The sequence below is a fragment of the Callionymus lyra genome, chromosome 9 (genome assembly GCF_982586985.1).
Source record: "Callionymus lyra chromosome 9, fCalLyr1.hap1.1, whole genome shotgun sequence".
Lineage (NCBI taxonomy): Eukaryota > Metazoa > Chordata > Actinopteri > Syngnathiformes > Callionymidae > Callionymus > Callionymus lyra.
In genome coordinates this window covers 5,560,713-5,576,267 of record NC_141826.1, presented here as the reverse complement: position 1 = coordinate 5,576,267, position 15,555 = coordinate 5,560,713, and the positions used below count along the sequence as shown (strand labels likewise).

General features: G+C 36.2%; 2 protein-coding genes across 4 annotated transcripts; both read right to left on the bottom strand.

Annotated features, from left to right (window-relative positions):
- Positions 1 to 152: 152 nt before the first annotated feature.
- clnk (cytokine-dependent hematopoietic cell linker) lies at positions 153 to 5,753 on the bottom strand. The gene is made up of 4 exons (XM_087799060.1): positions 5,616 to 5,753; positions 5,471 to 5,548; positions 812 to 967; positions 153 to 749 (listed from the first exon to the last, which is right to left on the bottom strand). Exons 1-4 carry the CDS (start codon positions 5,643 to 5,645, stop codon positions 600 to 602), a joined length of 414 nt encoding a protein of 137 aa, XP_087655186.1. The 5' UTR covers positions 5,646 to 5,753; the 3' UTR covers positions 153 to 599.
- Positions 5,696 to 11,888, bottom strand: LOC148071538 (uncharacterized). 3 transcript variants are annotated; one of them, XM_087799057.1, is made up of 13 exons: positions 11,813 to 11,888; positions 10,716 to 10,778; positions 10,536 to 10,564; positions 9,354 to 9,513; positions 8,080 to 8,132; positions 7,947 to 8,004; positions 7,593 to 7,640; positions 7,501 to 7,532; positions 7,408 to 7,418; positions 7,275 to 7,346; positions 6,336 to 6,366; positions 5,978 to 6,002; positions 5,696 to 5,904 (listed from the first exon to the last, which is right to left on the bottom strand). In XM_087799057.1, exons 3-13 carry the CDS (start codon positions 10,536 to 10,538, stop codon positions 5,801 to 5,803), a joined length of 597 nt encoding a protein of 198 aa, XP_087655183.1. In that variant the 5' UTR covers positions 10,539 to 10,564; positions 10,716 to 10,778; positions 11,813 to 11,888; the 3' UTR covers positions 5,696 to 5,800. The 3 variants fall into 3 exon arrangements, with proteins under 3 accessions (XP_087655183.1, XP_087655184.1, XP_087655185.1); XM_087799058.1 differs by having other exon boundaries at positions 7,947 to 8,001; XM_087799059.1 differs by having other exon boundaries at positions 9,354 to 9,501.
- Positions 11,889 to 15,555: the final 3,667 nt, after the last annotated feature.

Below are 15,555 nucleotides of genomic sequence, written 5' to 3'. Positions count from 1 at the left end.
ATAAAGTGATTTGTTTTTGGATATATAGAAATGTTGTTACTATTTTGAGTTTCTGCTTTCTTTTTTCTTACGTGAAAAATGGTAAAAGTTCGACCTCCACTTAAAGGTGTAACCGAGTCAACATGTTTCATGGTTTTAGAATGATTCATTTATTAAAATACAATAACAAAAAGTAAAATGTACCTGATTCAAAGGTTTTAAATTGATAAACATTGATAGTTAAGAAAAAAAGTTTTATAGAAACCCCCCAAAAAACATGTCTCTGTCATACAGTATACAGTAGCTTTTAACGTACTTGAATAAATCAAATTTAGGCTCTCTCAATCAAAGCAAATGTGTTCTAACAAACACTTGAACTTTCGTCACAAAAACATTAATTGCAAGAATAAAATTGTCTGCATGTTTTCATTTGTTTTTGCGAAGTTACCTGCTTAATACAATCACTGCAGCCATGTGTGCACAATTATGTATATATGGTTTTTAACCTACATTCGTGAGAGTTTCTCCCAGATTGCATACCTTGATTTAAACAAAAATACAATTTATAACATCAAAAGATTAGGGCACTTGATTAATGTTTTGCGACAGCAAAACCTCAATCAAAGCAACTGGATAATGTCTCGCCTTGACACTGGACACTTCAGCACACACTGTTCTGAAAAGGTGCTCCCAGGTGGTAGTCGTCCACTGACCAGAAATATTGGAATCGTGGCGTGAAACTTGACGATTTCTTCCACACTGTGAAACATCTGTTGGGGAATAATTCACAATTTGAACATAGAAGAAAAGGAAATGTTTTGATCATTCTTACATCATTCGATCGCTGTCCCTTTCCAAGTGCATACTTCTCTGTCTCGGCGATAAAACGAATTTTCACGTTGTAAACCTTTTTCTCGTGATACACTGCTAATACCAGAGGTTCACTGTCTTTGTTCGCCGAACAGTCCCGGATGAGGAAGGCCCCGTCCTGGAATCATAAGGAAGAATAACAACTTATCGTGATATTGTTCACATTTAACAGCAAATAGTCAAGATGCTTGTTGAATTGTCATGTAAATGAATGAATTGTCCTTGTAAAAACTTCTCAAGGCTAGGTGGGTACTTCATTGTCTTTTGTGGAGAGTGTCAGGTTAGGAATTTATTTTATTGCTTCGCAACTCTTAGTAAAAATGACTTGATATACACACATGATATACAATGAGTGTTGAGTTAAATTCCTATGAACTATTACTTTAAGCTCAGGACTTTCCCATCAGAGAGTAAACCCAATGTGGGTCTGCCTTTTCGTGATCTGAGCTGCCATATCTGCAGATATAATTAACCAAAGGATTTAAACGAATAGTTCTCTTAAGCATTTCAACATATGATTGTTGCCTCCATCTGGAATAAAACCCACAACCTTCTTGCCTGCGAGTTAGTTGCCTAACAACTACTTCACTGTGTAGTGAAATCCTTCATGTTGTTTTTGCTGTTAACTGAAAGACCAAAGTTCTGGTTTACGACGTCTTTGGAATGCCGAGCTTCCCCCCCCATCTCTCTCTGGCATCCAAAGGCCGGCCATTCTACACATGGTCAGTAGACCAGCATGGCCAGAAGAGCAGAATGACCAGATGACTTTTCAGAATACTAAATGTCTTTTTCTTGTTCAATAAAATATTGTCAGGTAAAGAGACACCAAAGAAGGAAGTCACATGAAATATATATCCAAATATAGAAGTATTCTGATGTTTATATGCTGTTAGAACATACATATCAATACTGTGGTTTCTTAACAAGTAATGTTATCATTCCGATCCTTAGAAAGAGCTGGGAAAGTTATGATCAGTTAGCATTTTATGTGAGCCTCAGATCTTTCAAGAACGTCAAATAAAAGAAGTTTCAAAGTCAATTTGAAGGAGGAGAGAGACATAAGGACAGAGGGTCGGAACATCTCCAGCCAATGAGGGGGTGAGGAATCAGATGTCACCCACCAATCAGGAGCACGAGTGGATGGCTTTAAAAAAAGCCCCGCAAAATGGCTTACTCTCTTGACTCTTCCTCTCGTCCCTTGACACTCTGGACACTTCACGCTGGACTCTTGGGGTCTCATCCCCTTCCCTCTTCATCCCCGTTCCTGACTCCTCCCCCAACCAAACTGCTCTCCCAGAGAAGACTTGTGAACCCTTGCACCGAGTAAAGATACGTCTCTGGTTGGTTAAGCCAACGCGGTCAAGGACAGCCTGCAACACAGAACCAGGACCGGACCCAAGAAGACCGTCAGCGTTCTCCGCCGCCAAGCCTTCTTCACCGTGGTCCCTGCGAAGTCACGCCCGACATCGCTGGATCCAGGGCCTTCAGTCGTGCTCCTCCTGCTACTGCTCATCTTCTTCCTGATCCTCCTCACCACAACCTCATCGTCATCATCACTCCTTACTCTCTCCTCTCAACGACGTAAGAAACTAACATTTTCACTCTTGCATTGATTGATGTGTTGGGATTTTTCAAATTGATCAGAGGTGGAAGGATTAGCTTAAGATAAATTGTAAAGCTTTCCCAGAAGTTGACATTTATCAAAGCCTTCAAGTCAGTTACTTCCTGATTAATTAATATTGTTCCTTCTATGATATCAAAGCAAGCATCATCATTCCATTACATTGTTCTCAACTGCTCTCCCTTTTCTCTTTGTTTCTTTCAATAAATCCTATAAAAAGTATGTCAGTTGCCTTTACAATTTTTCATATTTTTGTCAATTTAAGAGCCTCTTACTCAGTAAAGAACATTAATCCCGACAACAAGTAGTAAACTTCAGTAAATTAGATTGATTTGAATCAATCAAAAAAATCACAAAAACTAGTGTTTCATAATTTCATAACTAGTCCTTTGGACTAGAATACAAGGGTGGTGCTCCAACTTCAGGTAATTTTACCTAGAGGCAATTTTAAAGTTAAATCGACAAGAACTTAAATGTTCGGAAAATAAACCTTTTTATAAGACATATAACATTACTACAACTGCGTCCTCTTATTTAACATTTACTTGTTCTATTCATATGTATTTCAATTAAAAACATTTTATATATCCTTGTTTCTCTTTCTTTTCTATATTCTTTTTTGCAAGTATATTGCCTCTAATAAATATTGTAACAATGATTTTGAAAAAAGTTTTTTTCGAATGATAATTTAGTCAACAGTAACTTTATTATTTATATCTCAATAAACTTCTTATAAATTAACTAATTAAAAAAAAAAAAATCAAGAAAAATGTTCAGCTTATATTTCTTCTGACTTGAATGAAACAGATGTGAATGATGCATATGTTTCTTCTTTGCAAACTTTTAAAACACTCTATGACATACACTGTCCTGAAAAAAAGACGTACAAATCAGAAAAAGGAGGTGAAACCATGGCTTACAAAAACATTGATAAATGCATGTAGTTCATAAGATCTAGGACGATCCACTCAAGATTAGATACAAAGGGTACAGAAACAAGCTAAACAGTATCCTAAATGAATACAAGAAAGAATACTACAGCAATTTAATAGAAGAAAACATGAATACAAAAGAAATATGGGATATTTTAAATGACGTTACTGAGAATAAACGCTCAAAACTGAGTGACCCTCTGTACTACAACAAGATGCAGGAGAGAAACCAGAAATCATAACAAACAGATTCAATGAATGTTTGTGAACATCGGGTCAGAGCTAGCCAAGGACATTCCAGTCTCATCCCTACACTGGGACCACTTTGATAAGAACAGTCCTAGCTCTATGTTTCTCACTCTAGTGAAGGACACAGAGATTAGACACCTGGTCAACAAATGTGCAGCAAAAACATCCACTGATATTAATGACCTGAATATGAAGCTGATTAAAAAGGTCTTACCTGGAATCAATGCACTGTTAACTTACATTGTCAACCTCTTGTTCCAAACTGGGACATTTCCCACCAAAATGAAAGTGGCCAAAGTTAAACAACTGAATGGTGACACACATGAGTTTACCAACTACTGACCAATCTCAACACTGCCACAATTGTCAAAAATCCTAGAGAAGCTATTTAACAATACGCTAGATGATTTCATCAACAAACACAAATTGCTATATGACAGCCAGTATGGATTCAGAAGGATTCACTCGACTGCCTTAGCTCTAACTTAATCTGTTGAAATTATAACTGACACCATCGACCAAATACTTCACTCAATAGGAAATTTCATAAAACTGAATAAAGCATTTGACACCATTAACCACAATATTTTATTAGCTAAACTATATAGATATGGCATTAGAGGCGTAGTACTGGATTGGGTCAAGAGCTACTTACACAAGAGATCCCAATATGTTAAAATATGTGACAATAATCAACCTGCTTGGACTTAGTCTTTGGTGTCCCACAGGGTTCGGTTCTGGGGCCAAAACTGTTTATACTATACATAAATTATATATACATAGTTTCAATTATTCTGAAATGAATACTATTTGCAGATTATACCAATATTTTCTGTTCTGGGAGTTAGTTCAACCAACTAGTGAATAATGTACTGGGAGTTATTATTGATTAAATGAGACATTTAAAAAGTAAGTTGGCCAGAAGCGTCTCTATATTATTGAAGGCACAGAAAATAGTAATTAAAAAAGGACTCCATATTTTGTATTGCGCACTAATCTCTCCACACCTCCAATACTGCACTGAGATCTTGGGTAATACATACAAGTGTTCCATACACTCTTTGCTAATACTTCAAAAAATAACTTTGAGAATCTTATATTACGCCAGCTACAGGGCACACACAAATCAATTATATATCAAATCCAACATTCTTATACTACATGACTTGATCAATTATTGCACGGTACAAATTATGTACAAGGCCGCAAACAAAAGCCTCCCTGGTAATGTGCAAAAGATCTTTCATGACAAAGAAAATAAACATAATCTGAATATCACAAAAAGACAAAAGAGGATATGGATTACTTTAAAACCCTTTTCTATATCGGTCACAGGTGTAAAACAATGGAATGTACTGGAAAAGGATGTTCAGCAACACTTAATGTCTTCAAGAAAAAGTTAAATTCAACCATTGACAGTACAGAATGATACTCGATGGCTGATAAAGGTCAGAGACGCAAGTCAGACATGGTGTTGAGACGGCAGGGGAGGATAACAAAAGAACATTCTGTAACTAAACAATGAGTTAAGCCTGAGAAACCTGAGACTGTTTGTACGTCACAGGATGTTTCATAATGTGTTTCATGAAAGTCAAGATAAATTGGGTTCTATTAGCCTGGGACACTACTGTGTGAGAAGTGACCGTCTCAGAGTCCTGTAAATCCACACACTAAGGACAATCTATTGGTTCACGATGGAGTTACTAAGCTGGTCACTGAACGCCACTGACAGAGTGTTTTCAACACGGCATGTGGGTTCTGTTGAACCTACATGCCCGGACGGGACCTGTGCAAGTATAAGATATGATTATGAAAATACCTTGTTTACCAGGTGCAGCGCATGCTCAGCTTCAATTCGACTGCAAACACCAACATACCATTCTTCTTCGCTGTAGCTCTAAGCAGTCAAATACAAATATTAATCATTAAAAGTCAATATGGAGATTTACTTTCCCATCACAAACCTGCTGAGGCCTATGCACAGAATCATCCATCAGCTGATCATGGGGGTTGTTCCACTCATGCTCATTCAATGGTTCTTGAAAGAAGCATTACATCATGAAAGGAACAAGCATTTTGACAAAGATCCGTTACTCACCAAAAACGCTGTCGGAAGAAAAAAACGTTTGAGTGTATTACAAGTTTGAAACTAAAGAACTTTTATCAGAAGGTAGTACCTTTTGCTTCTCTGTGCAACAGCCAGAGAAGCAGAAACTTTGTGATCAGTGTAGCGGTTAGGAGAATTTTCAGCAACTAAGGGGTAAAGAAAAATATAAAGTAAGTTTACAAAAAAACAACAAAAAAAACAGTTTTACTTATATCTTACTTTTTGAGTGATGCTTCAACTTGTCCTAACAAAAATAGTGGTAATAAAAAAAAATGTATTAACAGTATTGAACAGTCTACACAATTATTTTCAGTCATGTCCTGAGAACCAAAGGATAATAAAATAGTGTTGCATGTATCATTTATGTAGTTTGTGTTCCCATATCAATAACTATAAACTAAAATGTTAAATTGAAGTATTGGTGATGCATATACTGTCTTGTTTGCACAATGTCCAACCTTAATATAACCGTGGTGACAAGTTTATTGTTCCACTTATACAAAAATGTGAATTGATTAGGAAATTACTTCTTTTTGTGAAAATATAAAAAAAAATTATTATTAAAAATTGCACTTACATTTTCAAAATGTTGAACAGATTTTTGAGCACTGAAAAAAACAACAACAGAAAGTCACCAATTACTAATGATGGTCATGTCATGTTCTATAGAGGTCAGTAGGTGGCGCCGTCAGTTTAAAAATGATGTGGCGTTTCATTAGAATGGTTGTTCAAAACAAAGAAAAATAGTGTGACACAGCGCACAAGCTGACCATCAGACACAATCAAGGTTAACCCTTAAGTTATCTCTTGTCTTATCTTAAGGTGACCTGGTGGCCCCAAAACAAGGTATTGATGATTTGATGGAGCTTCATGAAGCAGTGTCATTATTTTCAGAGCCCACTAGATGGCGGTCTCTGCTCTATTTTACTTTGTTTTGAGTTAGTAAGTAAGTAATTTATATTTTTAAACAACTGTTCTAATGAAACATCACATCATTTTTAAACTGATTGCGCCACCTACTGGCCTCTAAACAACATGACACTGCTTCATGAAGCTTCATCAGCCCATCACTAGTTTGTGGTATACCTTGTGTGGTCTTTTGGTCACGGTGAACGACTTCCCCCACTGCATTCACCTTGACCGTGAGGCAACACAAGGGATACCAGAAACTCTTTTTTTTTTTTTTAGTCTCTGGTTCATCTTGATCCAGAGATAACACAAGGGTAACAGTGTTTTGTTAAGAAAAAAAAACAAACTAATCTTGTCCAGAGCTTGTATTTTACCTGGAACTTCTGAGGCCACAAGCACATTTACTTTTGGTCACGACACGTTAAGCCACAAAAAGTACGTGTAAAACATCTGCGATGTTGTGGCTTTGTTTATCTATCGACTCAACTTCCTGCACTTCATGCCATGACACCTTCCTGAAATTATTTTATTGAACACTAGATGGCGACAGAGCTTTTTCTACCGACTCGCTCATAACAGTAAAACCATATGAGGGAAAGTAACTCACTCTCTCTGGACCAGCTCGTCCAGTCCTGCGAACTGATGGTCCGAAGTCAGAGGTGGAGGTGAAGGACAATACCTTGAAGAAAAGACTGGTTCTTAATCCACTTGAAGTTATTTGAGTTATAAATACAAGCTACCTTCGCGGCTGCTGTGAGAAAACACAGAAAGAAAAAAAAAGGAGTTAAATAAATAAATATGTTCTTCATATACATAAATATACTCTCGAATACCTTGTTGATGAAATTCGGCGAAAGGTGAAGATCTGCAAGTGGAACAGGTAAACAGTTTTGATGCCACTTAGAATTTTTTTTCTTCAAGTTACCAATGCTCAATCGTCTGCTTGGTTTGGAGTCTCTGTTCACAGCAGGTCCTGAGCATAAACAATAATCACACTTTAATAATAAATTGATTCACAATACTATAAATTATATGAGCACATTTCAAGTGTACAACCCAAGGCCAAATCCCGGCCCATCGGTTGGTTGGCTCAACATCAAAATAGATGTAGATAGGTGGGTGTTTAAGATAAGATAAGGAACTGACATAATTGACGTCAAGATTCATACACACACATCCGATAAGAGGAACATTTCAAAGGAAAGAAAAGTGACTTAGAATGTGCAATTATTTTCCCTTCATGATTCAGTTTGACCTAAAGCATGTGGTGAGTCTCTACCTGAAGATCTTTGGAATCCTCTGGGAGGAGTTCTTGGTGAGGTGCGAATGTTCCCCTGCTGACATGAAAGTTGTGAACAGATTTTTAGCAGCAGATCAACTGGAGAGAAACTTCTGCTTCCGTTAAGTCTTACTTCTGAAACAGACGGGCAGCTCGGAGACAATCTAGATTTGGGAGAATCCCTGTCTTGAAAGCAAAAGAAGTTGTTACTCCTGCTCTTTTAAGTGCGAGTGTTAGTGACTCCTGCTGCTCTCTGCTCTCCAGCAGCCTGTGTTGATTACAGAGCTGCAGAAGTGAGAACAAATTTAAAAGCAGCAGTGATGGACGTACAGCTGTGCGGCTTCTGGCGACATCCAAGTCTGATCGTTTTTTTCACTTTTTTTTTTTGCTTTTCTCCCATTTATATCTGAAAGTTATTCCAGAGTCTAATGCGGCCAACAGATGGCCCTGGAGACCAACTGGCAGATCATGCTCACTCAGCAGGAGACTTCTCTCACATCTCCTCTCTTTCATTCTCACAAATGTTAATAGAGCAGATGCTTTTTTTCAGAAGAATTTTCAGTATTTTCACCAAAGGTTTGCAGTAAAAATAGTCTCTGGAGATGTCAGCTTGAGCTCTGGCGACTTGTTAGGGAAACATTATTTCTTCATATTTCATAGCAATCTTTAGCATCATTCAAAGATTTCCTTTAGCTAAAATTATATTATACAACAAACGACATTTAACGAACATTTAAAACGTCTTATTGTAGTTAGACTACATAGAACTCCAGGGTAAATGCATGTTAACAACTACAAGATGAAGAAGAGAAGTCAGGAAACACATTTTTGTTTTTCTTATACTTCAAATAATTCATACTTTGGTGTCACAACCTGTGATAAGGACATTTGAAAAAAATCAACATAAATAATACAAAATGTAATAATATTACAAAACTAAATAAATTAAACCTGCAATCAAACTGACAACCGTCTTGCACTGAGAACCACGACGCTGTGCGTCCTTTATCTGACATACTCCAGTCTCTTTTATATCATCAATGAAGACCGGCTTTTGCATTTTTATCACGGAAATGACATTAAATTTGTCCTCTTCTTAAGATGTTCAAAGAACTCCTTAAATACTTTGGTTCTACTTTGAGTCTCGAAGAGTGAGTTCAGCCACGCTTAGATTCTTGTATGCACAATCTTTTTCTATTGAGAGTTCAATAAGTGGTAAATTAGGAGCTTTGCCTTTTGGCTCAGCTCTGTTCTAATGAATAAAGATGCTAAAATATTTTCTCAATGAGCAAAAAGTCTTACTTGACAAAAGATCATCTAAAGTTGCTAAAAATATGAAAAACTTAAGCAAAGCAACATGTCTTTCTTAAACACAAGATCAAAATTTGCTACAACATCTGTTGTTACCTGCATAAAATCTACCATCATTAATGGGCCGGGAGGGAAATATGCAGACATTTCTGAAGTTCTCTGGGTCGTCCACCTGCATGTATTCGGCATCGCTGGGGAAGTTAAACTGCCGTTGGGTCAGGCCACTCCTTTTTGGCCTGTGGTTCTGTGAAAAATACTGTTAAAAGTAATTGAAGGATGACATACACAACAAAACAGTGCACACGGCTATGACCACTTTTCAAATCAGAATCAGTCAAAACAAGATGTCTTATGACTGGTTCCCTGTGTACGGAATAATGTTGTGGATTCAACATTTATACTGGAACAAACAATTAACCTCCTCAAGATTCCCATTAAAACTCTTCAGATTTAGCTTCACCATAATTGATCCAAAACATTGTTATCATCTTAGTTACCAGTTTTGCACCTGAAATAAACAGTTTTCATTGTCTAAAAGTCTAACTTCAATTAAAGAAGAAAATAAATATATATACAACTCATAATAATGTTTAATTATGAAAGTGATTAACACAAGTTCAATTAAATACCTTAGAAACCACCATAGCAAGCTATTATAACAATCCATAACCTTTACCTCACCTTTTCGGATAATATAGTTACTCAATACACATTACCAATATTTTGTCCATTTTATTGAACACGCTGAGAACTAATAGTTATCTTTCAACTGTTTAAAAAGTAAGTTTGGGAACAATTAATGGTTAACTAAGAAAGAGCGAGGATAGACTACCAAAATAAAACAAAACAACTTCAAATAAAGCCACGTTAAACTCGCATGATCCTCATCATCAGATCTATAGCGAGTGTCCTTCATATACTGTAAGCACTTCTTTTCAAACACAAAATAACTTTTTTTGGTCAATTTTTAGACTATCAACTTTTTGAATCTTTACATTGACAATTTGTTAAGATTAACACACATATTTGACAAATGATTAAATACATATTGTTATTAAAAAAGGATTAAATAAAAGTTTAACTGTCGACACAATTTTCTTTGGTGGGTATGTTATCAATAACTTATCAATCTAGGAATAATGACAATTAAATTATAAACTTCCTATTGAAAGTTTCCACTTTTAACTTGATTTTCAAAAATTTAGGTAGAATCAATGCGATGTGTGCGCCTGTGTGTGTGTGTGTGTGTGTGTGTGTGTGTGTGATGAAGTAACTCACCATTATTTGGAAGCAATCATGCCATGACACTAAAACAAAACAATCTTTGTTGTTGATTTTGAATTTGGACACATAAGCAATGTACGAACTTGACCAAACAGAGACACACTAACAAGCAGATGAATACACAACAGTTAACACATAAACATTCATCTTAAAGGTATAAACAAGTTGACATACCAGCAACGATTCTTTAGTGAGAAGTGGCAGGCGTACAGGGCAACGTGTGAAAACCCACCTCGTCTACAGACAAGATAAATACAAATTTGCATGAAGAGGGGATTAAAGATGATGAAGCTCAGAGGCTCATTTAAGCTGTTTTTCCTTCTTATATTCCTCAAATAGGGAATTGGATCACATTTTTCCCGCTCGGCTTCCCACTTATTAGGGTAAAGAAGTGTTCAGACAATGAACAAATACATGATCAGCAGTACTTTCTGACATGTTACTGTCACTTTTAAAGTGCCATGAAAACAATTAACGAGTCAATTTGACATCTTAACTTATAGAGCTCTGGATATAAACCTAAATCAAATATAATTATACACATGTGTTACACTTCGAAAGAGAGAGTGTGATCAGGGTTCTCTTACTTCAGGAACAAACACTGACGTCTCTCATCCCACACATGCTTTTGAACTGGGGGAAATGTACAACGTCACCATGTGGAAACTACTTTAAAAATAGACAAAAGTTTAAGACACATAGGCTTTAGACTTTAGACTTTAGACTTTAGACTTTAGACTTTAGACTTTAGACTTTAGACTTTAGACTATAGACTTTTGACTTTAGACTTTCTTTTATTGTCATTACACAGCAAACACAACAGTGAAACTGGCAACGAACTTTCGTTGCTTGGCAACCGTTAAAAAACCGACAGAGAGATGTATATATAAAAAGTATAAATATAAATATTAATAAGTTAACAATAGTGCTTATATGTTATAAATTGAATAAATACAGAATATTTTAAATAGTGCATAGCTCAACATAACTGTTACATAGGTAACAGTTGAATTATATATATATAATCAGGTCAATGTCAGAATGACAGATAAATAGAAAAAAAAAAGACGGAAGGGCTAAAATATATAAGAAGTAAGAAATAGTATGCAGTTCATATTAGTAACTAAAACAATAAGTATCTCAAAAGTTGCGATGACATATTTGTAAACATTAAGGTTAAAAAGTTATAAAGTGTGTTTCCCCCAATGTTTCCTCTTTATTTAACTCATAACAAAAATGTAATCATTACAAAACGTTGTAAAAGTTCCTACCTGTTTGTGTAGAAACCTGCCGTGGTGTCCGCCGGAGTCTGTGGACGGGCTCTTCAGTGATCGGCACGAGTCGCACCATTTCCTTCTGTGAAGTCGACACGCTGCCTTCCTGTGTGGTCAACTGCCCTTTACAGTGCATTGTCTGACATGAAAGTCGAATGTTTGAATGTGTTTCAGGCTTCAGGTTTTTTTTAAAATGTTTTATTTCTCTCCTTTAATGCCTAAGCTATTTTAAAGAAATAAAGTTTGATGTTAATAAGAGAATATAGTACAGCTATACAGCATTATGCTAAACTACGAGTATTTCTCAAAATTATATTTATTTTTTACAAACATTACACTATTTTACACCAGACAACCACAATAACATAAGGGTAAGAAATTTACAATTCTTATGTATTGAATTGATCTTTGGAGGAAAATTGAACGCAACAAAAATGAATGCACGCACACATGCAAACCAGTTACTGTAGATCTTCTATTATTTACAAGAGAATAATCAAATAATCCAAAAATTATATTGAATAACAGTCCACTGTTTAACATGTAGTAGATAAATCAAATAGTGAACAAGAGAGAAAATGATTGATTCCAATAATTGAACTGTTAATTTACTTACAGACAGATTGTTCATTAGACTTGAATCATTTTCTTCACTTCAAAAACCCAATTTGACTGACATTTACTCTCCATTTATCTTCTCTGCTACATCCAAGTCTGGATGTTTATTAATCTCTTTTTTAATATTTTCAGAAGGAACATGGTGACATTTTCCCATTAAAAAAAAAAAAAAAACCCTGCTTTTTACCCGGCAAAGTGGATTTTGATATGAGCCCGGTCACATTTAATATTGTAACCTTTAAGAAATAATATCCTGCTTTCTAGCAAATATGCCAGAACGTTGCAGCGACCCTTTACTCCGCAACACTTAACTGACTAACTCAGAGTAACATGAAGACATAATATGCTCATCCCCTGTATCTCGGACTGAATAAAATGAGGAAACATTTAGAAATTGAATGTCTGGTGAGAAGAGCTTGACTCACTGGTCAATGTACTGATCTGTGTGTCCACACTTGTGTTCAAGTATTCACACTAAGGCATTATTAAACTCAGATAAAGTTCTCGTTAAATTGCTAATTTTGTTTTGTATTCATTTTATTAAAAGATCCATAATAAACAGTGCATAAAGGGACTATAGACAAGAATTTGATTTAATTGCACTTTCATTATTTCAAAGTATTTTTTTCAATCACGCCTACTCATCGCTCTTTCTGCAGTGAGATCAACCAAGTGTGTTCCTACACTAGTGCTCAACCAATCACATATAAAAGCTTCTTGAAACCACTTCTTTGGTCCGCTATTTCAATCAATTTACATTGTTATCAGCTACTTCTGATGTCTGTTTTTCTTAAATCATTGAAATGATTTGAGCTAAAGCTGGTTAACATTAATGCTAACACACACTCTGTTGATTCTGTGGTGCTGATTTCATTTCCTTGAACCGATAAATAACTTCTTTCATTCTGAAAGTGTGAATTAAAGACTAAAAAAGACTAAAAACTGGACAATGGGAGAGTGGTTGGAGACAAATTAACACCTGAACCCTTCTGTCACCAAGGCAAAAAATGGGTGTGAATTTATCGTAGACTATATGGTGAAAACTTTTCGAATAAAATGCAGTGCAGATCGCCTTGGTCGATCAGGATGAAGACTACAACAGTTACAAATGACTACATGCAGGCATCAACATATTAACTGGGTTATTAAAACTGTTGAAGCTTCATGAAGCTGTGTCATTATTTTCAGAGTCCACTAGATGGCAGTCTCTGCTCTATTTTCCTTTTGTTTTGAACAACTGTTCTAATGAAACATCACATCATTTTTAAACCGATAGCGCCACCTACTGACCTCTAAACAACATGACACTGCTTCATAAAGCTTCATATGCCCATCACTAATCTCAAACTCAAAAGTACAGGCATTTGTTACTGGGCGACACAGAACAGAAAATGTTTTTATGTTATTTCTGTCATATTGATTATTACTGTCTGAAAGATTTTTTATTTTGACCAGATTTTCTCTGAAGTCGTATTAGTAGTGATGGTCTGATGATGCTTTATGAAACAGTGTCATGTTGTTTAGAGGTCACTATGTGATGTTTAATTAGATCAGCGGTTCAGAACCTGATTTAGCTCTTGTCAGCGATAACAAATGGCTTCTTAAGCACTGGAATGACAAAAGCAGGGATCAGTTATATGTGATGGAGGTCATCTTCTTCTGAAACATTGATGGAACGCGGTACACCACATAGTTCACGCTTCCCCACCTAACGCAGCTCCGCCCCGGTCCTCGGTCAAGCTCGTAAATTCATGTTGGGGGGGAAAATCATTTTGGAGTCAACTTGGGCTGAGAGCCACCTCTGGTCTGGACGCATCCATCATCTCCTGACCTTCATCTCAGTGCCCCACAGGCTGCTCGGGGCACAGCCGCGGTGACTAATATCGTCCTGCCGTACCCTCGACGCACCAGAGGCCCCCGATATCCGTCTAGTATTATCCGACCCCGGCTTCTCCAGATTCCTATCAGCGCTCGCAGCTTTAATTATTCACGCCGCTGAATCACACTCATCAGAGAGATAGTGAGACTCCCTCGCTCAGATGCTATCTAGCCGGCTGTATGACACCGGCTCATCCTTCTTTTATACACTTTAGATTAGAGGAGACGACTGCTGGGTTCTCCTCTGACCCAGTGTAGCGGGAATAAATCACCTGAACTACAAACACAGAAAGATCAGGATCAGCTGTGCCACAGTTTGGAAAAGATATATTGGCAAGAAAGTGGGCTATTCAGAAGTTTTTGTGGCCTAATTTCACTTCTACTAGAGGAGATGAAAAACATTTAAAACACTGCTTCTCTGGTATTTGGTAAGAATAGAGGTGGAATAAAATAGTTTTTGTTTAAAGATCCTAATTTATTTAATGCATATACTACATTTAAGACATAAAGTGAATAACAAGGTTGGGAAACTGTAAAAAAAAGAAAAAGAAGAAGGAATGAACTTACTTTGAACCTTACTGTTTTGATTATGTAGGGAATTAATTTAATTTAAAATATTTATCTATTCATGATGAAGATTTATTTAATTTTATATTTATCAATATGAATCAATGTAATATTCAAAAATATCTTAGTTCACTTCAAATAGTTCTCATGGGCCTTTTTTTTCTGAAAGGAATTGATTTAGTTTCCATATATATATATATAAATATATATTCTTGATAATTATTCATTTAATTTTATATTCTATTGATCAATATGTATCAATATAATATTCAACTACATATTAGATATTAGTCAAGCTTCAAATTGTTCTCATGGGCATTTTCTGATTTTATAACATTTACGGTATATTAAGTATACATAGAACATAAATAATGAAAAAAATACTGCTGTAATTTGTTTCCTGTCACCATGTGGTTATTCTGCTCGACACCACACGTGTTTCCTGTAAGGCACTGATGCTCGAGTTTTCAAAGCATGACCTTAATAAGTCACTGTTTGGACTCATTTTCCTCACACTTCATCCATATTCAACTCCTTGATTCTGAACCCTGCGGGCAGGATCTGGTTTCCCTGTGACAGGTCCCGGACGGCTGACGGGAGGCCGGCTCTCTTCTGGGTAGTTGGCTGGAGGACGTGGAGGTGATGGAGGTTGAGGACACAGGATGAGCTGCCAGACT